Source organism: Caloenas nicobarica, chromosome 3 (genome assembly GCF_036013445.1).
Source record: "Caloenas nicobarica isolate bCalNic1 chromosome 3, bCalNic1.hap1, whole genome shotgun sequence".
In the NCBI taxonomy this organism is placed as follows: Eukaryota; Metazoa; Chordata; class Aves; order Columbiformes; family Columbidae; genus Caloenas; species Caloenas nicobarica.
In genome coordinates this window covers 82316614-82341127 of record NC_088247.1, presented here as the reverse complement: position 1 = coordinate 82341127, position 24514 = coordinate 82316614, and the positions used below count along the sequence as shown (strand labels likewise).

The 24514-nt window shown below is 37.3% G+C and overlaps 1 protein-coding gene across 1 annotated transcript in view; it reads right to left on the bottom strand.

Annotated features, from left to right (window-relative positions):
- The window catches only part of WDR64 (WD repeat domain 64), a 66236-nt gene that overhangs the window by 29598 nt on the left and 12124 nt on the right, over window positions 1–24514 (bottom strand). Inside the window, exons 6-11 of the mRNA XM_065632440.1 lie at window positions 22583–22612; window positions 17793–17903; window positions 15942–16156; window positions 15308–15442; window positions 12532–12611; window positions 6697–6836 (exon numbers count right to left, since the gene is read on the bottom strand). Coding sequence (XP_065488512.1) covers window positions 6697–6836; window positions 12532–12611; window positions 15308–15442; window positions 15942–16156; window positions 17793–17903; window positions 22583–22612 — 711 coding nt within the window. The remainder of the gene's footprint in view (window positions 1–6696; window positions 6837–12531; window positions 12612–15307; window positions 15443–15941; window positions 16157–17792; window positions 17904–22582; window positions 22613–24514) is intronic.

Below are 24514 nucleotides of genomic sequence, written 5' to 3'. Positions count from 1 at the left end.
GTCTTCTACTTTTCTTAATACACACATACAGACACAGAGCAAGATTCATCTTACAAACTAAAATGAGAACAGCAGAGGTAGACAGAACAAAGGTGGCAAATAGGGCAAGACAAAATTGGTAAATAAATATTTTACATGCTCTCAGTACAATAAAGTTCAGGCTCAGGAACATTTATCTCCTGCTGGGTTGTTATGAGGAGGCCATTGTGGAAACCTGCTTTGACTTTGGAAGAAGTGAATACTCTTCTGCCCCTTTCTGTCTGTGATTAACTGAGACATAAAAGGACTAAAGAAGTCCAGGATTTGCTGACCCCTGCCTCCCACCAAAAGATAATCCCTTTGAGTTACTGCTAGTTATGAATAAGAAAGTGAATGTAAAACACTGCTCTAAAGAAAATATCTCGGCAACTCTCAAGAGAAAACAGTAACTTCCTCTTAGCACTTCCAAACTCTCACATCCTGCTGATAAATTTTTAAGTTTAGGAAAATTTGTTTTTTGAAAAAGACAGGCAGCTTTTCCAGGTTTTACAGACTGGTGATGCTGCAAGTCTTTAAAGCAACTTATGAAAAAACATTGCGCAGGGAAATCCAAAATCCAACCACTTGGATCAGAAAGAAGTTGCAGTGGCCACAGCATTCACTGTGGGCATAAGCAGGAAATGTAAGGAACAATTAAAGCTGACTTTCTGTTTAAGTGCTTAGTTTATCTGCCCATATTTGCTTCACTGTTCAACTGTTTCAGGAGGTCATTAAAGGCTCTGTGGTCTAAATGAAAAAAATTACGAACTCATACAGAACACCTGAGCCCTCAAAGACAGAAATCACCAGGCATGAAGTGGAGGTCAAACTGCAGTTCTGCTTGCTGTGTTATTTAATAGAGTAAGTTCTCTACAGAGAATGCTGTCATGTGTCTTCTGATCCCTGAAAGTGATCCTGCAAAGTACTACAACTCCCTGCCGTTGTTAGAAGACTTAGGAACAAATTGATGTCAATGGGTTTACTTGTGAGGCCAAGGCAAGGAGGATTTAGCTCTAATCCCATTAATGCAACGTGGTACAGCAGATGGTACTATAACTAATGCCTTATTGAGACAGTAATTTCATGAAGTTCAAAATTCTGAACATTTCAAATCACTTCCTCCAGTAGTACCATTAACCTGGTAGTATATAAAGTTACTTTCCTTCTCCCAACCATGGAGGAATGCTGGGAAGAATTCAAATGCAATAGTGAGTCTAATTGCACAGCAATGAGCCTGCAGGATATTTACTGGGTGCTATGCAATGACTGAGAGGGTGTAGGGGCTCTATATGTCTGGCTCTGTATTGCGTGCTCAGTGTGCTGACAACAGACCTACCTGACCCAAATGCAAAGATGAAATAACCCCCAACACTTCTGAAGAACTGTTTCAGAAACAGGAAGCTCAAGGTATAGGACAGAGGTGACTGCCCATGAACACCGAGATCAGAAGAGATCAAAAACCAGTCAGGTTCCTCCTATCAATCTTCAGCCAATCTTAGCATCAAGCTCTCACCTTAGACATAGTGTTTGAACCAATTTTCAGGTATACAACACTTCATTTACATTTTGAAGATGTCATTTTTCTTCATTCCTCCATAGAAAAAAAGCAACTAGAAAACTACTGGTCTGGAAATTTATTTTTAATATAGCTTAAACCCTAGATCTCAGTTTTCTAGTAGAAGAACTACAGAAATCACCACAGGCTGAATATAGATCTTGCTCTGTTCCATCTTCAGGAAATACAGATTATTTAATACTTTAACCATCAAATACTTGCCCAGAAACAGAACATCTAATGGATCATTCCCTTCATGTATGCTGAGAATACATGAGGACAATCCATTCATGAAGGAAATTTGGGCATTTTCAGATATACTGAGAAAAAACCCATCATTTTGCAAAGGTACAATCATAGCTAAGACAGTTATTTTCCTCAAACTCTCTAGCTGCAGGCTGATTGTAAGCAACACATATGAGTATGTTATACACCACATAAGTCTAAGAACTAGAGAAGGAAAATGTAGGTATGAGCCAAAAAAGTACATTTTAAATCAGTTCTAATCCCTTTTACTTTTTCACAGAATCACAGAATGGCTGAGGTTGGAAGTGATCTCTGGACGTCACCTTGTCTAACCTCACTGTTCAAGTGGGGCCATCTAGAGCCAGTCGTCCAGGATCATGTCCAGATGGATTTTGAATATTGCCAAGGATGGAGACTCCATAACCTCTCTGGGCAACTTGTGCAAGCACTTGGTCACTTGCCAAGTTTTCCCTCATGTTCAGACAGAGCCTCCAATGTTTCAGTGTGTTCCCATTGCTTCTACTCCTGTCACTGGGCACCACTTGAAAGTTCCTGGATCCATCTGCCTTACTCCCTTCCTTCTGATATTTATATACATTGATGAGATTCCACTTGAGTCTTCTCTTCTGTAGACTAATTTTGTAGTTTTTGGGGTTTTTTTTTCAGACCCGAAAGACAAAGTAGTTTCAATAATGGAAAATGGGACAGGAAATAACAGAAAAATGGGCAAGTTACATTAAAAGTCTCAAGAAGAACATTCAATGTTCTTGAAGGATTAAGCAATATATAAAAGCAAAATAAATGTCTTAATCTCTGGGAGGAGCAAATTAACCAAAGAAAATAAGAGCAAAGCAGCAAGGGACTTTCAAAGCACTATCTGATGTAGATGTGGCCACATAATTTCTCTGAAGGATCACTGGAGCAGATTTCCCAAATGCCTCTTTTTCAAATTATCTAGATTAAATTTAATATTGTTGATATACAGTACATTTTAGTAACAGCCGTGACTAGCAATGGTTTGAAATAAATTAAACATTGTGCTTCCAGCTCAGCTGTTCTCATTTTTCGGGAAGACAAATTACTGTATTATAAATATACCCTTAAAACAACGTAATGTGCTTTTAAAATAGGTTAGATAAACATCCACACTAACCTACACAGGCATTGATGCCATCACTTGCTCCATTCCAGAACGGCAAAAGACTTTTATGACTTCCCACTGGGATATTGCATTGTCAGTTTGCCATTGAGCAGATCTGGAAAGAGAGGACTGGAGACTGATAACATTCAGGTTTTAGTAAATTTGCAAAAGTCAGAAAATACAAAAATTAATAATGTATCTTACCTCCCTTTATCCTCCCTGAAACACTAAAAATCTGCCCTTGGGTTCTGTAAGAATAAAACTAATATATATATATATAACAGAGTTAATTTAGTATTGTCAAAATTCAGCAAGGAAGTATTTATGTGCTTGCATCAAGTTGGCTGCATCAGATTTTGAAGAAATTATGAATGGAATGGAACTCTGCCATGCCCCAGAATGGAGATGCGAGAAACCACCCTGTTTATTGCACTACTCTCCTGACACATGTAAATATGCCCATTGCTCTTTTGTTATTAGCTGCCAAAAATGAAATGACTTTTAAAGAGAAAAAGACCAAAGAACATTCTCATCACTGATTTAAAACAAAGGTTTTGTGTTGTTTACAGATGATATTGTACAGTGGTATGAAGGCTGGGAATATACTCCTTACCCTAGCCCTATTGATTACTAACAAAACTGAGATTGTTTTTATGCATTGAAGCCTGCAGCCTCAAATCTTGCTCACCTACTCACTGTTTTTATGCATTGAAGCCTGCAGCCTCAAATCTTGCTCACCTACTCACTTAAGTGGTCTAATTCAGCTGCTAATGCTAAGTGTGGGCACAGCCAAGTTCTGCACCAGGATGAGAGAGCTGCACAGAGTTCTTGAAATTCACAGTTTAGACACAGCCTGAAATCCTGAGCTATCATAATGCAGATCGTGGTGCATAAGAATCTGATTTAAAGAAAATAATCCACATAGTACATGCATTTTACTTTTCAGCAAAGTAGTGTGAACACACAGTGTAGCAAGGCTCATGTTAAAACAATTGCCAGTCAAATTCTCTAGTTCATTCCAGAGGTGGATTGCACATTTATCTTAATGAATAAAGGCTAAACAATATTCTGCTGAATGAATGTAACTCATGGAGTTTCTGCAGTATTTTAAAATCTTGTTTATGTGATTACTAATTTACAGAATGAGACTTTAATCTTATGTATCCTTTAGTGGAACTGAGCATGGGTTCACTGCCAACAGAGATCCTTCTTCTACTTAGAAAGGTGGGATTTTTAAGTAGGCTGTCCAAGACAATAAGTCTCTTTATACTGGAGACGTGCATTTACTAAGGGATGCCTAAACCCCAATCCTTTCAGAGTTCTGTCCCACTCTTTTCCTCTATCCCTCCTTCACCACATACACATGGGACTTCTTTGTAGACACAAGTGACCTGGTCAGTAATCTGTACTTTTGGAATAATCTAAGTCACAAAGTTAAGTCACGTGAACAGACTTAGGCAGTGTCAGAAGAGGTCGACTGAAACCCATTCAGGTCATCCAGCAACAGATGAAAAGCAAGCAGAACAGTCCTCTAAAATAAAGCACATGCATCTTAAAAATATAACATACGATAACATATGTTTTGCTTCAGCTGCCTTCTATATCAGTCACTGAAAGATGAAAACAAAATTGAGAAAACTGCTTTGATTTTTCTTATGCTAGGCAAATTGGAAAGCAAATTGGTCTTTCTTTTTTAGATGGAAACAAATTATGTATTTAACATAATGTTAAAAGTTCCCTGGGAAGTTGTACAGTTTTGTATAATACCTGGTTCTTGTCTATACGAACACAAATGTGCTTTAACTGGGTTGGAAGCAATCCTGTTACAGCTGACCTTCCTTGCTATTGTGTATACCATGGATCACCTATAGATGGTAAATTCTTTGAGGGATAGAGTGATCATCACTTTATTTGTAAAGTCTTTTAGACTTCTCTTTGAGAGATGCCTTCTTTTTTGATATAGTTTTCAACTATGACCATAACATTTACCTGACTTTTGAAAGTTTAGGAATTTATGTCTATTTCTTTTTATTTTTAAGAAATGTAACTTCTGCCTTGTAACTCACAGCACTGTTTAAAGACACATAGCTTTTAATTAAAATACACTTTCACATATTCATTTTCACGCATGAGTGATGTTACTGCTGCCATTGGCACAACTCAGCTACATTTAGCTAAGATCAGGTTTCTGCATACTTGAAGACTTGTAAAATAGATTTTGCTTCCCTCTAAGTCATCATATCAAATCACAGAAAGGCCCACAAAAGACCTCAAGAGATCATGTAGCAATTTACTGGCCTAGGGGCTTCATTCTTATTTGCTTTTCTATAAATATCTTCCTGTACATTCATTCCTCTTAAGTCATGTCTTATGTCTTATTCAATTTTCTCTACATGTATAGCTTGCAGGCTATCTGTCAAAACCTTCCTTTATTTGGCAGTAACATATGCTTGTAGTAAATGTACGGAGCTACCTACAGAACAGATGGGTATAGGTTTATAGGAGTGAGGAAGGGGGAAGAGTTATGGCTCCAGGATTATATGAACATGGGAGATTTCTGATGACTTATTCTCAGCTAGTAGTACTTTTAGAAGGGCGTGGGTTGTTTTAAGAATAGGATTAAAGACATGAAAATATGGTATTTACTGGCACCTCAATGAGTAGTGGTAAGCAATTATGGCAGAGGAGCAAGCATGGAGAGAATGAAGAACTCAGTAATATTTCCTACATAACCAAACAAAAAGCTGGAAAGCTTTGAGATCAATGGGTATCTCAGTAGACTAACTCTGTTAGTTCTTTGTGGCTTTTTAGGAATTATTTTCCACAGACCATACCTTCAATTTTAATGGTCATTCTGAACTCTAATACTTCTGCCCAGGGCCTGCAGCCTTACCCGGTTTGGGACAACTGGTTAATTTAGTACGCATGCTCTGTATTCCATCATTGCAGATGTTAATGAAAACATTGAATATTGAAAATATTGTACAGGACAGCTCTTGAAAGAGCTCCACAGCCATTCATAACTACCCCTTCAGAGGCTTCTCATTTATTTTTGTGCATCTTTTTAGAAGTTTTTATTCTCTCCTAAACAGTCTCATTTTGACAAATGAGACAAATGCCTGATGCCATGATTCCACCAATAACTTAAAGGAAACCCACCCATTTCCAGCAGAATCTTGTAATATTTGGTTGGAGAAGCTTTGTTATTGATTTTACTAGTATTCCTCTTCATAGACAATGTTTTGGAGCAGTAAGTCATGTAAAAGACACTCTTCAGAAAGAGGTCAATAGATTCACACAATACATAGAGTCACCAGTGTAAGAAAAACTCCACCTATGGATTTAGTAGGCTGACAGGCAGAGAAAAAGGTAGATGAAGCTATAGGAGGTTTTTGCAGGTGATCACTACCAAATGAAGCATTCAGGTACAGGTTATGTTGTAATTCTGGCAGTTGCCAAACTAATACAGAAATTACCAGAATGTTAATATCTAATATTGCAAGTATTCTTTTGTCACATTCAGAAAGAAAATAAGCCAAATAGTTCCATTTTAGTCCTGCTTCTCAATATAAAATAATTGGGAAATCTTAAGCTAAAACTCCACCATTTTATTAAAATAAATGAACCAATAAGCAATGAGAATAGGACTAGATACTATCAGAAGTACTTACTCAAAAACAGATTCCTACCTGCATTTATAGCATTGATTTCCATGAAGTTAAGAAAAGTGTTTTACCTTTGTAGAGGAAAGGCTGATGACCTGTTGATCTTTCTCATTTGTCACAAGTTCCACAACACTATGTTGGTGCCCTGATAGCTTCCCTGAAGGCTTACTATTAACAACGGGATGCCACAAACGAAGCAGTTTGTCATGACCTGAAAGAAAAAAAGAGTATATGTAGTCAGAAAGACCAAATTGTCCCTGGTATTATAAATAAGCTTTGTAATGGAGAGCTTAGCGTTGATAAGTCTCTTCTTTCACCATGTAGGCAACTCCCACATAAGGATGTGAATTTTTAATTATAAGGGCTGGTTTCCAGTTTGTCCTCAAACTTGTATTAAAACAACATAACTGATTTGCCTTTCTAAGCCTTTTTATTTTGCTAGAGGAACATCAGAGACACTGGATGTGATCAGGTACACTACATGCTCTAGACCCATGGGAGCAGAATACTTTATTAGAAATAGAACTGGGGCTCAGATTTTTTTCCTTTGAAGATCTAATTTATGAAAATGTCGAAACAATATTTGTGTCCACTTAGCCAGGAAATGAAGGGATGAGCACCTCTATGGAACAGGGTGGGTGTGCAGAACAGGAAGGGGAGCAGACATGAAAGCTGAAGGCAGATAGGAAACAATAGTTGCTCATGAGTGATTTTGTGTCTTTAAGTAAATGAGAATTAGGTATTTCATATTTATTTGTATGTTCAAATATTAAATTTACTTACAATTTTAGGGAATAATCCTTGATTGCATAATAGCTGAATCCTTTGGTAGTATTTGCATAATAATTTCCATAAACAGTTCAAAACACAAAGATGTTAAAAATGTACTAGTAAACTCTGGGGTTTACATAGTGATGTAAACAACACCGTACCTAGTGCTCTGAAATATTTAATATTTTTCACATAAGTTTCAAGACAGCAGTTTAAATTTGACATTAATGAATTTATATTTTAACTTTCAATTCTTGGCAAATATTGCAATTATATGAATTGTATGCTATTAGCTGAACACTCTATTTTGACACACAGTAAATGAAACAGATACATTTTATCTAGGCTTCAGTTTGAGTTTTATTTTTTTCTCAGCTTAAAGTGAAGTGCAAAAAGCCAAAAAAACATAGATTAAGAATTACATGACGCAAAAGAACATTCACTTAACCTCAGGACTGATGCTCAGGTCAGTTTTGTAAACAAAGAACAGTCAAAGGTCGGCTCTTGCAGTCTGCCCTCCAGGCATCTTCCTTAAGCTTGTTCAACCTTCTGTCATTGGTCAGTCCCTCCCTCTCCACAGAGATCTATTCCTTTGCTGCTTAATACAGCAATATGTGATTCATTTACGAGCACCTCATCTCCCTTTTCCTCCATTAAACATTATTGTCCTCTCAGTTAAATTGATTTCACTGTTTATGTAGCCTCTCTCAAAATGAGAGAGGCTCATTGGAGAAATGATCTTCTCTTAAAATAGCTACAACAGAAAATCATTTGGTTTTATGCCAGATCATTTCAAATGTGTGACTTGAGAATGAAACCATGCAAACGTCTGTACTGGCACAAAGGAGGGATAACTTCAGCATAGGAAAGGGGAGCCATGGATGAGCAGCTGACCAGCAGTAGCATCAATGAGAGCCAGCTTCTTTTCAGGGTGACTTTCAGGCAAAACTATTCTAGATGAGCTGCCTAGGATGTAAGCATGGCAGGAAGTAACATTAAAAGGCTATAAAGAGGTTTGTGAAGCCCTTTTGGATGGGGAAACTGCAGAACATGCTGGGCCCCTCCTCCCTTCCCCAGGTGCTGTATTAGGCTGTCATAGAAATGTCCCATAAGTTAGCAGAACCCTTGTGACCAGGCCAGTGTACATTGCTGAGAACCAAGACCATGGGCGTAAAACCCAGCTTGCAGATTTTCCATGAGGTCAACAGGAGGACACAAAATATGGTAGGCAGGAGCCTCCAGTGAGACTAGTGAGGTCAGTTATAAGCAGAGGGAACAGGCACTGCTTCAACAACGTGCCCTTTAGCAGCCCCAAATGGAAACTGTCATGTCTCAAAATGACAGTCAACTAGGTAGAAGCCGTTGATAGTATCTGACCAGTGAACTACCTACTTGCCGAGCTTTTGAGGAAAAGGATCTTTCTTAGCCTTCCAAATTGCTCTGTTCGTTATATTCCTGAGGTGATGGAAGATAACCGAAGGGGAGGATACTGCACAGATAGTTTCTTGTGAGAATAGAATCACTAATACATGTTCTTAATTTAAGATATTAACAGGAAGAACAAGTCTCACTAGGGCAGAAAACCTTTTGCTACATTAAAAATGCTGTTTGCTTCTTGTGTGAAATAGTTGATTCATTTTTGTTCCTTTTACTGATGTTGAGATAATGGTGCATTTGGCTATAGTAGGCATGTTCTCTCCACTCTTTCTGGACTAATGTCAGATTGGCACTAACATTTGCTGCTTCACTGCTTCACTGGAACATTTGCTGGAACATTTATTCTCTCTGTGCTCCAAATATGCCTCCGGGATTCAGAATCCTGACACAGAAGGCATGGGCACAAAGCACATTCAAGAAAACCTTGAAGAAGATTAATTATCTATCTATATATCAGAGAGCAAATTTTTAAGATTCTGTGAAATCAATTATTCGAATCATGATGGGTTCTCTTTGGTGTTCTCCATTCCAAGATACATAATTGCGAAAGCATGTGTTTAGGGTTTTTTAAAAAGTCAGATTCTATGACCACAGCTCTATTCTAGCTAGATGTTATGGATTCCAATGCATTCTTTGAAGATGCGATCCTTTGTCAAATTGTCTCCCTTGTTCACACAGTTTTGCAATTTGTGTGGTATTACAAGTCTGCTGAGATGTCTGCATTTCAGTGGTGTTGAAACCCCCTTGAGAACAATAGCGTTTCTGAATGGAAAAAAATCTAGGCTTAGGTTGACATGCCCTGCTAAACTAGAAAAGAAAAATATAAGTCCTGGTGTCTTTCTGTGCTGCTCCTTGCACACAGAAGGACTCCTTATTCTTTTAAACAACCCATCATTTCTTCAAGTCTGCCTTTTAAATAATCTTGGGTCATAATGTCTGCAAAACCTCTTCAGAACAGTTAGACATCTGGTCAACACAAATTCGTATTTTTATCATATTGGCCAATGTCTCTTTCTTCTTTTGTGCTGCCTTGTCTGCATATGCTCTTCTTAAGTTTAGACTGCATCATAGAAAAGAGTCTGCTCATGCTTGTGAGGGCTAGTATTATTGGAGTCCTGGGATATGATTTCTGTAACTAGGATTCCTGGGAATTCCTGAAAATGTCAATACCAATGATGTTACCAACTACTCCACTTGTGCCAGGAATACACAAAGGATGCTAAGCAAGCAGAGGACTTCTTTTTATCAGTCTTAAGCTTCTACTGCTAGATTTAGAAATCAATAATCGTCTTTCTTCTACTTTACTGCTCACAGGAGAACAATAGCCAGATTTGAAGAAATAATAGAGTTAAAAGTTGATGTATCATATAATTTAAAACTGAACATCTCCAGCTTTTAATGCATACATAATTTGATCTTAATTGTAGCTGTTCCCTGGGGTGATGATCAAGACATAGTTGCTATCAAAATGGATGCAGAATAAGAAGAAAATCATATCAGTTTACCATTTGGTATAATATTAATGCAAAATGCTACACAAAAAAGTTATTCTAAATTACTATGGGCTCCATATTTTAGGCCACTATCAGGTTTTTATAATTTTATTGGTTGAAGAAGTCTAGCTTTTAGCATGAAAAGTGAACTCTGTACCAGATTTGCTTGTATCTTTGTTATTAATTTTTATAAATGTCAAATATCTGGAAGACAAAATTAGGTTCTGTCACTGTACTGGTAAACTCAGGATATTGAAATACAGCAAAGAAATTACGGAAGAGTAGGGGTGTTCAAACATGACATTTTTAACTGTAACTTCCTAGTGTAAAAATGCAGTGTGGTTTTTGCATACTGTTTGTGTTATATACCTGGCTAAATAACAATGGATTGGGGCTTAATAAAGTGGTTAGCAGATTTATCCCCACTAAATACTTTAGAAGTTAGCCTGCAATCAAATGTTGGGGTTTTTTTTCTTTTATTATAATTGCTGAATGTGACGTATAAATATAATTTTACAAATGTTGACACATCACAAAGAAATCTATATATTATGATTCCTGAATTATTTAACTGTTCTGGTCTTTGATTTTTTAGGGTATATTACAGGTAAAATTGAAGGCTTGCTAATCAATAAGACTAGCCTATGTTCATTTGAAACAGCTTAGTTCTCTCATTAACTGGATCATCAACATGCATTTGTCAGCCAGACAAGAGAGAGGGACAGCTTTTAATAAATGAAGGCAAATATAGTGGGGCTCTGAGCAACTGGATCTAGTTGAAGATGTTCCTGCTCATTGTAGGGGGATTGGACTACGTGATCTTTGGAAGTCCCTTCCAACCCAAACTATTCTATGATTCTAGTCTGCTGTGCCATTGTGAGCAGTGCATTTTGTTAACAGAGCACTGAACAATAAAGCTCAACTTTTGAAGACTTTAGTAGATGGATCTCTCAGGCACTGAGGGACTTAATTCTGGGTGCAGGTTCACAGTAGACCCTGGCTCATCTAAACTTCAGTGTGAGACCAAAAGAGATGATCCCACCCTGTCATTGCCTTTGGCCACACATCCCCACTCTCTACTGTGACTCTTAGTAATTCATCTCAGGATTAATTTCCTTTTGTGTTCAAGGGAAAACAGCAGGGCTAAGCACCAGGAATGAGGGTGAGAGTCAGGAGGATGCCTTTTAATGTCAAGATGGAAGCCAGTGTATATAAATAAGATCTCCCCCAAGGCTGAACTTCAGAATTTTCCCTAGTAACTTTCCTATAGTTCTATTGCTTTCCCTTAAAATCTTGTGTGTAGGAAATCAATAGAAATGTCTGATGTTTATTTTGATTCTGTTGCAGTTCTCCTTTTGGTAAGCTGGTACAACTCAGCTTGAATTGCATTATTTCCCATGTATAGGTCTTCTTCCTTTTTATTTTTCCCAAATTTATTTCACCGAATGCATATTATCAAGGCTAAATAGCAGATCCTTGGCCATTTACATTGTTCGAAACAGTTTTTAACAAAGTTTTAAGCAAGACTCTTGTACTGAAGACTTGGAGATAGGCAGCATTGATGTCACTTCAGGACATCACCCTGTCAGACAGAATATACAAACAAGACTGCTGCCAGACTCCAGCCACATTTCTGCAGCATGAAATATGACCACTGCAACAGAAAGGTTCATAAAATTATTGGATAACAGAGAAGAAATGGATGTAAGAGTGCTATTTCTGAAATTTGCTTTTGGAGAAAGAACAAACAGCATAGCTTTGTGGAAACACAATCAGAGAGAAAAGCAACAGAAAGTATTAAGATGGCTCAATGTGATTGCCTAAACCAGGAAAGGATGGCCGAAGAATTATAGGAAAAGTTGGGGTCGCTGCTGATTCTATCAGAGTAATGTGTATAACCTGGCCAAGACAGTCACCACTATGATTTGGAAAGGTGCCTTCAAGTAGTTTAACCTATTGTTTGTTCTGTTTTATTATATAAATAACGTGATACGTGAATCAAACCCAGACTGAGCCCTTGACAGATTCCTGTCACTTTTCAGAGTGAGGTGCCCAACAACTAAAAGCAAGAGCTCTGTTTCCTATCATTTAAGACAGAAACCATTATTTTAATTCTTAAGATACTAAATCAGCTTTATTTGGTCTTATTTGACTTGGAAAAAGTTCACACCAGAACAATATCTTGGAAAAAACCCCAATACTTACCCCCAGTGACAATGACTTTTGCTTTTGCACAGTATGTGAAGGCATTGACCCCTTTAGGGACAGAAAATTCCTTTACAGGTCTGTAATAATTAATAAAACAGTTAATCACATAAGAAACATTTGGAAAATACAGTCTACAGTCGTTCTATTTTACTTTTCTGTAGTATATAGAACAGCTGTTTGCATAATATGTACAATCTCTTGTTAAAAAACAAATAGATTTATAACAGTGACTGAGATAGTAGGATCAACAAAATGGGAACAGAGTACACTTTCCATTAAAGTAACGAATCTCTGATTTGAACACCTGAATCCTTTATCAGTTATACTCCAAACGGAATACTAAAATGGTAGCTGTTGCAAAAGTAAGCCTTCACACATATCTGCATGCTTCTGGCAATTCATCACTGAGGAAAACTATCTGCATTTGCCTGTCTTGGACATGGAGGTCTATTGTGGCTTCTGCTTTGCAGAAGTTGGTGTAAGTAAGTGCAGTTGCTTTTCTGCTGCTTATGTATAATGTACTGTATAAGGCATAGTCTCTATTTGTGTGTACAATAACATGAAGAGACTGCAAGTTTCTGAAATTGAACTGAATTATTCTGTTGCAGTCACTACAAAAGCACAGAAATTCAAAAAAACCAACACAGGCTGAGATTGACTTGGAGTCCCTTCTAAACCCATCGTTTGTGCAACTTCTGCTTGTCTCTCCATGTTTCATACATTACCACTAATAAGTGAATATTTTCTTGATTTTAGGAGTCGGCAATAGCATGGCTAACATCTCTCTCTCCCAGGAAACAATAACCATCAGAGTAATTAAGCTATACAGAATTAAATGAGTACATATTTAGATTTTTTCTTTGAAATCCAGACAAGTAGGTAGTTCATTTATTCTGGGCTAGAGAGTAGCCATGAATATTGAAAAGCACAATTGGGGATGACAGTAAATTTGACAAAAGACTCTGGAAACTTTGAGGATTAATGAAAGAGTTTGTTATTTCTAGGCAGGTGTAAATAAAAGGCTGTTCACTCCCTATTAGAGGGACAAGTTTTCTTTTCAGAGCTCTAACAGAGGAGCCTTAATTCTCTTGATGGTATAAAATAGCAAGTACTTTATTTAAATGTGCGATTGGCAGATTTTGTCAGGATTTCTCACATCTTTCCTTCATTTCTTAAATTTAATACTTCTATATAATGGTCTATTGGCTCTTTAATGAACCATCTTGACATTCTTCTAACATCAGAGTGAATAAGAGGTTTCAGCAGTATGAAGTCCTTCCGAAGTCTTGGCCTTGCAACAGAAGCACTCAATGATCCCATCCACACCTCCCTTTTTTTAGACACTTTACAAGAAAATATTAGAACTGCTCATCAGCCATCATCCACAAAGACACTTAATGGCCACATCAGAGCCAAGATAGATTGCATCCCTCTTCAAGCACAATAACAATTGCTTGCTGAAAAGTTAATTGGGGAAATTTATTACGCTAGCACCAGTAAATCATATATTCAACCATAATTACTTATGCAATGGGCATTTCAAAGTGATTTGATCCACAGCTATTTTTAGGGCTATTAATTTCATTTTAACAGCCATGTAATTTTTCAGTTGTCTAAATATAATTTCATTTAGCTGCTGCATGGAGCTGCTTAGAGAAATCTATTTATTGGAACTGGAGACACAATTATAGTCAATGTTAAATGAGAAAGACTTGACGAGATATTTGCACTTAATGTTCTTAATGGTGTATGGTGGTATCATATACTCTTTTGACTACACTTTTGGGTCTGCAGTCTTTTTTTCTTTTCTTCTCAAGTTGATCCTAATTTTTCCAAAACTTCCAGCAAAATCAAATAGGATTTCTCAGCTTTTCTGCTGACACAGCATGTGACCTTGGACGAGCTATAATTATTTCATATTTCACTGTACCTACAACAGACATCTAACACTCATAAAACCTAAAGTTATTGGATGGATGCAAGAAATACTATGTGAATATTTATGGTCTGTGTTATACAAGGGATAAAACAGATTAACACAAATGTTGCTACTAGCCTTAAAAATCTATTAATATCTGGTTGTACCTCACAGAGAAATTGTGAAGCTGGTCTAATGTTTACAATGCTTCGAGATATTTGAATGAAAAGGTCTATCTGTATGCTACTTATAGTTTCTTTTTACATCAAAATGTATTTCTATTGTTTATTTTTAAATTGGGCTATAAACTCTAGAAAGGCTTGGAATCAACTATAACACTAATGGGCCATAGGAATGATGTGGCACAAATAAGGAGGCCAAAACTCCTTTCCTCCTTCATAGTAAATCCATTTCACAGCCCTCAGAATAATTTGCTTTCTTGATTTAAGCTAGTACAACTGAAACTTGTGAAATTGAAACTGTAAATGAAACTTAGCTTAATATATTTTTGTGTGGATATAAATTTAAAATGAATGGATACATGATATACATGTAACAAAGCAATCCATTTTCCAACTAAAATTTGCCTGCCTAGGAGAAGTTGGAGTAGACAATACTGCCAATGTAACTTATTTTTATGGGTTGTGAGTGATGAACACATATGGACAGTCCTCTCCTACATTAAAAGCTAACAAACAATAATATTCAAGTATTTATGTAGTTGTATTTTTTTTGTATTAACAATGCTTATAGAAAACATAGCTTCAATACACAGGATGGCAACTTGCAAGGCACTGATCTCTGCAGAGTTACAAAGCAAAAGGTCTATTTTTTCTGAAGATGTCATATACTTACAAATTGTCCTTTAGTCGCTTTATGTCATCCAAAATAAATGAATGAATGCTGTCTGAAGAGCAGGATCCAAAACAATTTAGTTCAGAAATATACTTGACTTTCACAACCCAGTCATCATGTAGCTTGCGCTTAACACTAGGGATATAAATTGAGATGTTTTTAGGATATACTGGCATCTACTGTAACATGCCCATAGGTGCAGTGAGATCATACACAACCAGTGCTAGCATTTAATACCCAGGGCAGATGCAGAACCTCTCTTCCAGCTCAAAAGCAAGCACGTCTAAAGTTAGAGTTGAATCATGCTCTTGTCTAGTAGCAAATATACTTCCATCTAATTGGGCGAAATAAAGCCATGCCTTTTCCGAACTGGATAACAGCAATTGTGAGTTTTTCTCTGGAATTATACTCTACATCCTCTCTATTGTAAGATCTCTTGTAAGATCTCCTACTGAAAATGATGGCATTTCCTTCACACAACAACAAGCAAATCATACTTACTGCAGTTCGAAAAAATTTCTTTGTTGGGTGAGGTTAATTTATGTGTAAAAGCTAATCCTCCATTTAGGACAGAGAAAGCACAAATTAAAAAAAAAAAAGCCAGACTGATAATATTTTATCATGAGTAACTTACATGTTAAAAGTTTTGGAGTCCAGGGCCTGTAGTTGTGATTCTTTTTTGCCTTTACATCGTTTCAATCCAAATTGATCAGCAGTCACATTAAGCAGGTAAACATAACCCTTATCATCTCCCATTAGGATAGTATCCTTAGCCAGGTCATCTGACTTAGTCACCGTGCAAACACAGAGCAGACCATTTTCCATCGGTTTGATGATAAAGCCATTATTCTGCGAAATATGGTAGATTTTTAGATATTGCATACGAGCCCTTAAGCTGACTGAACATATTGTGCTTATCTACTTATATCGATATTCAATTTTTTACTTTGTTTTTCAAGCTCCCTCTGTGATAGCTGTTTCCTGGTATTAGAAACTCATAGAAGATCATCACCAAGTGAAGTTAAATGCAGATTTAAGGCTTTATTTCATAGGTAGCATTTTCCATATCAGTGAGGAAATATTAATTACATATTTTAGGGAGGATCTCACCGTGCTAAGTGGGATGGTATATTTGCTAAGACTGTACATGGTTTCCTGTTCAAAAATAAGATGCTGTCTACAAGAAGATGTGAAATATGCAAATAAAAGAATTATTCAAACCACAAAATGCTGCAGTAATGCACAGAGAGAAATTATATCAAAGTCCTAATTATTAACACAGCCTGGGAGTACCAAGTGTACTTATATGGGCAGGTGTTCGACTTTTCAGGAATTAAGACAGTGGGACTGAACACAGCTGCAAGCCATTGTGGTATTTTGCTAGACTGAGAAGTCCTGGGAATGGAATTTTGGGTCATCTGCATTATACAGTTTATTGGTTCTACTGCCTGACTCCATCTGTTATTTGATTAAAGCATCATTGCCAACCTGAACTGGCAACTCAACTGTTCACATGCCATAGGAATTAACTGCTTCAATGTTGTCTCTGTAGCAGAGAAACATTGAAGAGACATTACCAAGATATAGAACTGTCCATATATTTTTCCTGTGGTCTCCAACGAGAACTGCTCCCATTCAGCCATAGGGCACTTTCAGGCCTCACTGATGGACTGACTGGAGGAAACCTGGAGAATAATGACTGGAGAATACTCTTTTGAGCCTTCCTTTCCAGGAGTCCAATTGGATTGCCAGAAAGACTTCCACTGACCTGTCTGAGCTTGGGGTGAGGCCTTTTAATATTGAGAACAATTAAAAAAAAAATCCTAAGGTTTGATCTTGTCCTAAAATTTTTACTTTGTTTTATGTAATCTTCTCAGCCAACTCAGAATTGCTGTGAAAAGACCCAGAAAAAGGAGGAAAAATCTAAGGTATGGGTCAGAAATCCTTGCAAAAATCGTATATTGTAATAAGGCATTCAAGAAAACTTTAACTGGTTGGATATACACTGGCAACATCAAGATGCTTTTGCTCTTGGAAAGTCCTGAACAAAATGCAGGATATGAAGCAGTATTTTCTTTAAACAAAGAAGTTACCTCAAAGGAGTCTATGTTAAATTCCTTGGGAAACCTGTCCCTTGATTCTTAATATTTTCTGAGATACACATATGCACATGTAGCCACCTTAGCTATATATATGCACACAGGCATTAGATATACATAGAAAAGGAATTATTTGCGGGTCCGTTTGCAATGTAGTGCAAATTTTTCCTCTTTCTCCCAAGTTTTTAAGACAGTCTAATAACCCCATTTGCTGCGGAAAGGGTATTCCTTCTTTCGTATAAATTCCATTGTTCAACTGATTTCCTACAAAGACAAAAGTTAATGCCTTCATCCTGTTAGACAAAAGGAATGTGAATGCACATTGAAAACAAAGACTAATATATTTCAGGCTTCTTCTTTAACACTTGCCTGATCCAACATATTACCTGTCTCCCTTTTGATTTATAGTCCCAGACGATGATTGTCCTTTCAGTTGTTACAGCCACGACAAATTTCAGCTGATGTAGGAAATCACATCCAGTGATCCAATCAGTATCCTGGTGAAAATAAAAAGGGTAAAGAAAGAACCATTATCTCTGTAAATTTATAGCCTTCTTAGTTACTCGAGTACATATTTTAAACCACCTCCACACAAATTCCATACACCCTGCACTAGTGGCTGCTAGATCCAGCCCCAGGTAACAGAACTAAGAGTTCTAACTCCAGGCACAGATCATATGTGAAGTTACAGAGGTGCCAGGCTCAACCTCTGTTATCAGTGACTCACCTCAGATGCACAGATGTTGTACATGAGAGGACAAAATACACCTATACTGTTAGCTGCACTATGATGACACTGAAACAAGCACTCTGAGCAGAGGAAATTTAAGCTACAACATCCATGGAAAAGCAAATTAAAATTGTGTGTGTGTTTGTTTGTGTTTTGTTTGTTTGTTTGTTTTTGTTGTTGTTGAAACATTAAGAGTTGTTTGATTTTTTTTTCCCCAAAAAGTAGCAGACCTTCCTAAATGAGAGTGGGATCAAAATGGAATATGCTTCATTTCATTTCCATTTCAGCAATCTTATTTCTCAGTTTATTATATAGGCCTTTATATTTATCTCCTGTATTAAGTGCATGTATTGAAATATAAGGTGGTTTTTGTTATGTCTTCAATGGCACAATTATCTATTATTCTTAAATAATTCAGAACATCTCTAAAATAACACTGACTGAAACATCTTACTTTGTTTTCTAGATTAAAGTGAGAAAGAAACATCTGACACAGACTTAAACAACGCTTTTTTGGCAGTTCTTCAAGTAAGCTATACCTACCTGTAACCTCTAAAAACCAGTTCCAGTGGAAGTACTTCATGAGCAGCTAAAACAAGGACCTATGTTGCTAAAGACACAGTTTATATCCACGAAGTGAGTTAAGAAACAAAAAGCACAAGACTAAACCCACAGTGAACTCAAAGCAACTGCTGATGCTTCTACTTTTATTTCCATTGTTGTACACAATATTGATTTTGCTATTAGTGGAAAGGGTCCAAAATCCTGACAGAATGATATCAACTTTCTATTACAGGAGCAAGCTTCTTTCCTTCCTAATGGCCTGTGGGCAAGTGGTAATACACTTAGAAGGATATCTTGTGCTGCTTTCTACAATAAACACATGGAAAATGTCCGTCCTGCAGGCGCCTTATGGATTGCTTGGTAATTCTTATGAAAGATTTTATTATCTGTGGCTTTTTGGAGTCCTGACAATAGTGTTAGGTGCCTAACTGGTATGAAAAAGCTGGTTTTATGTTTGCAATTAAGCTACTATTTTGTAGTGCTGGTTTGTGATGATGCAGTCACAGAGCTGCATCTTGCAAAGGTTTTGCAGGTTATCACATGTAGTGAGAAAGTATAGAGGCAAAAGAAGCATTAAAACCACTTCTGTTTTGAAGAATGTTCATATGAAGTCTTACAAGATCCATACGAAGGCTACTTACATCAACTCATGGCTAATACACACGCAAATAAAACCATAGGGTGTACACATTCAAATTTTCCTCACAGCATCTGAACCGCAATGAACTTTGAGTGAAAGGAGAAAGTCACAGGTAGAGAAGCAATGAACACTCCAACAGGAGGACAACATTCAGCAAAGACTTCAACCAAGATAGAATTTCTCTTGTAGGAGTCTTCTCTCAATAGAAGACAAATATTTCTAATTAACGACTGGCAGTCTAAAAAGGTATCTGAAAAAATCAGATTTCAACACACGACATGCAATTTGTATAGGCCAGCAGAAAGCAAGAATTAGTAAAATATACTCCAGATTTATCCTCTTCTTTCCTGTTGCATTATTTATAGTCACAGTCATATTTGATAACATAACAGCAAAAGCAGAAAAAAATGTGTTTATTGCACCAGTTGATTAGAAGTTGCCAGTCAGGGAAAGATCCAGCATAGAGAAATTGAAGTTCCCTGGACCAGGCAGCAATAGAAGTGTTTTTCTGTATCTAACTGAAAGATTCCAATCTTAAGAAAAAATGCCCTAAATTTGCCTTTAATAATTCCAGTGAAATTACTTTAATTACACCAAAGATCAGTGGACTTAAGGCCTGGAGAGACCACTATACTAACCAAGCTTCGCTTCCTATGTAGCATGGTCCAGAGAATGTTCGCTGAGAAGTTTAGAGCCTAACAGAGACTGAAAGATTGTTCAAGTTAGCTAGCGCTGCCTTCCAGGCCAGTTCTTCTTCAAGGACCTCAGTCTGTGGAATAAACAGGTTGTATAAACAGCAGAGCTTGGTGTTCTATCGTTAAGATCAGAAATATAAGCTTTTGACCAAAAGAGGCTGCTAGTATGCCTTGAGGCTACTCAGAAATTAATAGTATGAGAGTCCTGAAGAAAGTAATGCACAAATTAATAGATTAATTCAATACACTGAGAAGTGGCTGATAGAAGAGAACAGTCTGCCAGAGACTATAAGCAAAAAGTTTCAGCTTTAGAACAAAAGCTGTAAGAATTCTCTTCTTAGCACTGCAGTACTTGATAGACAAACCAGACAGCTGCACCAGATCAACCTTTTCATTATTTCCTTTTTCCATCCTATCACTCAAGGGCTCTATCTTCACTCTCTCATTTCCAATACAGTTTCTGTTTCAGCTTGTCTGGCTCATCCACTGGGTCTGTTTATGCTTTTCTATGCCATATTTAAAAGTCATTTCATTTCCATTCTTCAAGAGAAGTGACTTCTTCCCTACCAGTATTCTCATCATCATTCAATGATGATTCTATGCTGACTACTATTTTGGGGACCTGTCAGCTGGACAATTTTTAATCCATTTAACATGCACTCTAGTGTTTTTTTCAGTGGTCATGTTTTAAAACAGAAGGTCACATGGTACTAAGTCAAATACCATACAGAGTTTTAAGTGTATTATATTTATGCTTCTATGATTTTCACTCAGTCACATAATCTCATCAAGAAACAAAAATAGGTTTTCTTGAAGTAACCGATTCTCCATAACATCCCTGGAACAAAACAGTAAACTATCCGTACTCATAGTTCATGTTCTGTTTAAACCATCATGCTGAGAAAATTCCAATGGCTGCAATCCACTGGATTGTATTCCTAGAACTGCTGTGTTTCACAGACTTTCTGGCTCAATATCCTCAGGGCCAGGACCTCTGATGCTCTGGTTGTGTAAGTCGCTGTTCTGAGACACCTGAAGAATGAGAACACTGAATGGTATAGAGTAGAGGCACCTAAGGATTATTCTGCAGTTTGTTAACCACCCTCTACATGCATCATTTTTTATCAATGGATAGTAGATATGGAATCTGACAACTTTCCTCTGAATTCATTCTCTTACTTCATTTGTACAAAGATGCCTACAAATATATAGCTTCATAGATTAGCTGGTGCCAGTATTGATGATGTTAAACCAGATGAAAATGGCATCTCAGCTGGGAAAGGATGAGACAGCAGCACATGACAGCAGAGACAGCAGAGCAGGCTGGGCCACATGGATCTGGTGCTGAGCTGAATAGAAGCGGGTGCTCACAGATACTAAATAGTGTTATCTGTGGATACTAAAACTGTGAGTTTCATTATTGTGTCTGTTTGGAATCACAATCTTAACAATTATGGTATTACATCATAACAATGAGAGATACCTTTATGTTAAACATATCTTCTTTCACATTTTTAATGGCAGAAATGTCCTTCAATGGTACCTAATCCTGCCATGGCTGCCAAGTATTGTCCTACTTGCACAGCAAAAAGACCTCCACATCTGCTGAGGAATTATTGTAAGATTAGTGCCTGGTGCTCAGAAACCCTGCAGCCGCATACTGTCCACTGAAGCATCAGGCTGGCACACCGGGGACAAGCATCAAACATTGTTCTTGTCCTACCTTGGCATATTTGGACTGGGGATGTTGTTCCTACAATCAAAGCAGGAATAAACTACTAAAATTCACTCCTGTAACATAGCTGTAAGAGGAGCTCTAAGCCGATTTTAGTCAAAGCTTCCAAAAGTCAATAGGTCCTAGGAATGCTTCTCACAGTTTACCTCTTTGCATTGATTCCACAGGTCGGATTAGATCTTGCAACAAATTGAATGCAACCCAGGCCCAGAGCTGTTTTCTGAGTCAGAGTAGTAGGGCCCGAGGTCTGGAGTATTTCTATAGCTTTTTAGAACACCCACAATATGTGAGAGACAATCAATAAAATGCGCTGCTCCCTGGCACAAGATACCTACCTGGACTTTTAGGGCAAGGGGTCAGGTCACATTGTTAAGATTGATGACAGTTCTCTTGTCTGCAAGGAATCCCCTTACTTAAAATCTGCAGTGGTACTCCTAGGCTAAAAATGAGTTTTTAAAGTATATACTGTGTAGCGATCCAATCTACCTAGCAAACTATAGAACTGTTTTTCACTAATGAATTTATAATTTTTCTTATTTAAATTTTACAGTGACAATTGAAGTGTTGGAACTTAGAAGAAAAAATTCTGGAAAGGTAATGGGTAAAGGACAATTTGGTAGAAAAAACAGTATTTATCTGAGCTTTCCTTTTATCAGATGAAAGAAAGCAAGTTACCCAGATTTTTCTATAACTGAAAGCAACAAATTGAATCTGTTTGACCTGTTAGAATAATGCACATTAGAATGATTTCACTTTACTACCTGCTGATTTTTAATTCAAATGATTTAACAGAAGGAGGAAAATTAACTTACTTCAACAGTGATGGTTGCCAGAACTGACATCTGAAAAAAACAGAAATATGTTGTCACAATAACAAATTAGCAATTAAATTAAGAGTCTGAACACAATCAGCTCTCCTGTATCACAGGCAGAATACAACAATAATAGTCAACAGAAAGAGTTTGTAGTTAAGATCTTCTGAGAAAGATCTTTAACCTACCTACTGTCTGTTCCCCTATATGCAGTGAGGAACTTGAACCTCCTCTTTCTCTCACAGTAGTTTCATGGATTTTTGTTTGTTTGTGTGGTTCTTGTTTTTCTTTTTCATTTAGATGTTGGAGTGAGCAAAATAAGTAAAACATACCCATTTTTTACAGTGGAATACAGATCAGCAGTACTTCTCATGGAATTGTGCTTCCATTGGTCCTTCATAGCTAGAACAGCATCAGCTCGTGTAAGAGGCGGGATGTGGCATACAGAAACCCAGGCTAATGCTGGCCCAGATGACATGTCAACTAGTGCCCACAAAATACCAGGTAGAGGTAGCACGTTTGGCTGCACATAGGAATGCCTATGTTGGTATAGCATCTTTCAGCAAAGTTAACTATTGGTGAACAGCACAGTATTTGACTCAAAACCTAAACTGTTTGAAGTCACAGAGCGGTAGGCATACCTGTCACCATGATCCAGTACAGACAGGGTCACTTTCTTTGTCCTTTAACAAAACTATTATTCAGTTTTCAAAAGCAGTTTCAACCTTCTCCCTTCCGAAACACTGACAGCTGTTTTTTCACCTCCTTTGCCACTGCTCCTCTTCAGTAATAAATCCGTGGTGCCTCATTCCCATCCCAGCAATTTCACATTTCATAAACCAAGAAGCTAGGATCAAAGTATTACTTTCCAGAGAAGTGTGATACCCAGTGTCATCATGGACAGTCTTTGATCGGAGTTTAAAACTATTGTTAATCAAGAGTTTAATATCCATGCACAGTAACATTAACTAGATCGTGCTCAGAGAATTTTCCTTAAGGCTGCCTACTCCTACAGGTCTTCTCTGCTGATCAAGGCAGCATCCATGCCTGGGATCCCAAGAAGGCTAACTAGCTCATCCTTTAGAGTAAGCAGGACATGGCTAATAATGCAGAGCTGCGCACAGGTGTTGAAGCACATCAGGTCCACGTTTGTTGCAGAAAGCAATGCTTAGCCCTCAAATAGAGAACCTACAAATGAATATTTCTTTGCCTTGACTTCAACTTCTGGGGGCTTCAGATATGTAAGAGAACATGGGATTTCTTATCACATCAACCAGGGTTAACAAAATTCTCCAAGCCCTCTTTTAGACAATTATTAGATTCACTAGCAATTTACGTAGTGGATGATGGAAGCCTGTCACTGGTGAAATAGGAGACTATTTCAAAAGCTTTCCTGATGTATACAGACTAAATCAAGCATTCTTAATGCCATCTAACATGACTGACACTCTTTATTTGCTGATAAAAGATCTGATTAATTCTTATTTAGCTGAAGTGTAACAGATTAACAAGATGTGTGATGGTTTGCAACCTCTTTATTGTTCCTATTCTTATTTGTAAATTAGGGTGGTTGTTTTTCTGAGTTTTTATCTATTCCTAGTTTCTACCTAGTATCAAATAAAAACTCATCCAGATTGTCAACTGACTCCAAGGATATAACACAACCATCAAAGAAATTGTCCAGTTATATGTGCTTTCCAAAGAGCAAAGCAAATAATATTAATCTGATCTTGTGGAAAGCTTAGTTGCATGGGAAATCAATTCACGCCAGGATGAATGAATAGAATATGGCCCCGTCTCTTCCCCAGAATGTTTGTTCCTTACCAGACAAATGCCCCAGAAGTGACACAGTTAAATTCTGTATCATATTAGATTCACTATTTATATCAGACCAAATATTATTCATTCATGTACATGGAACACACTGACTTC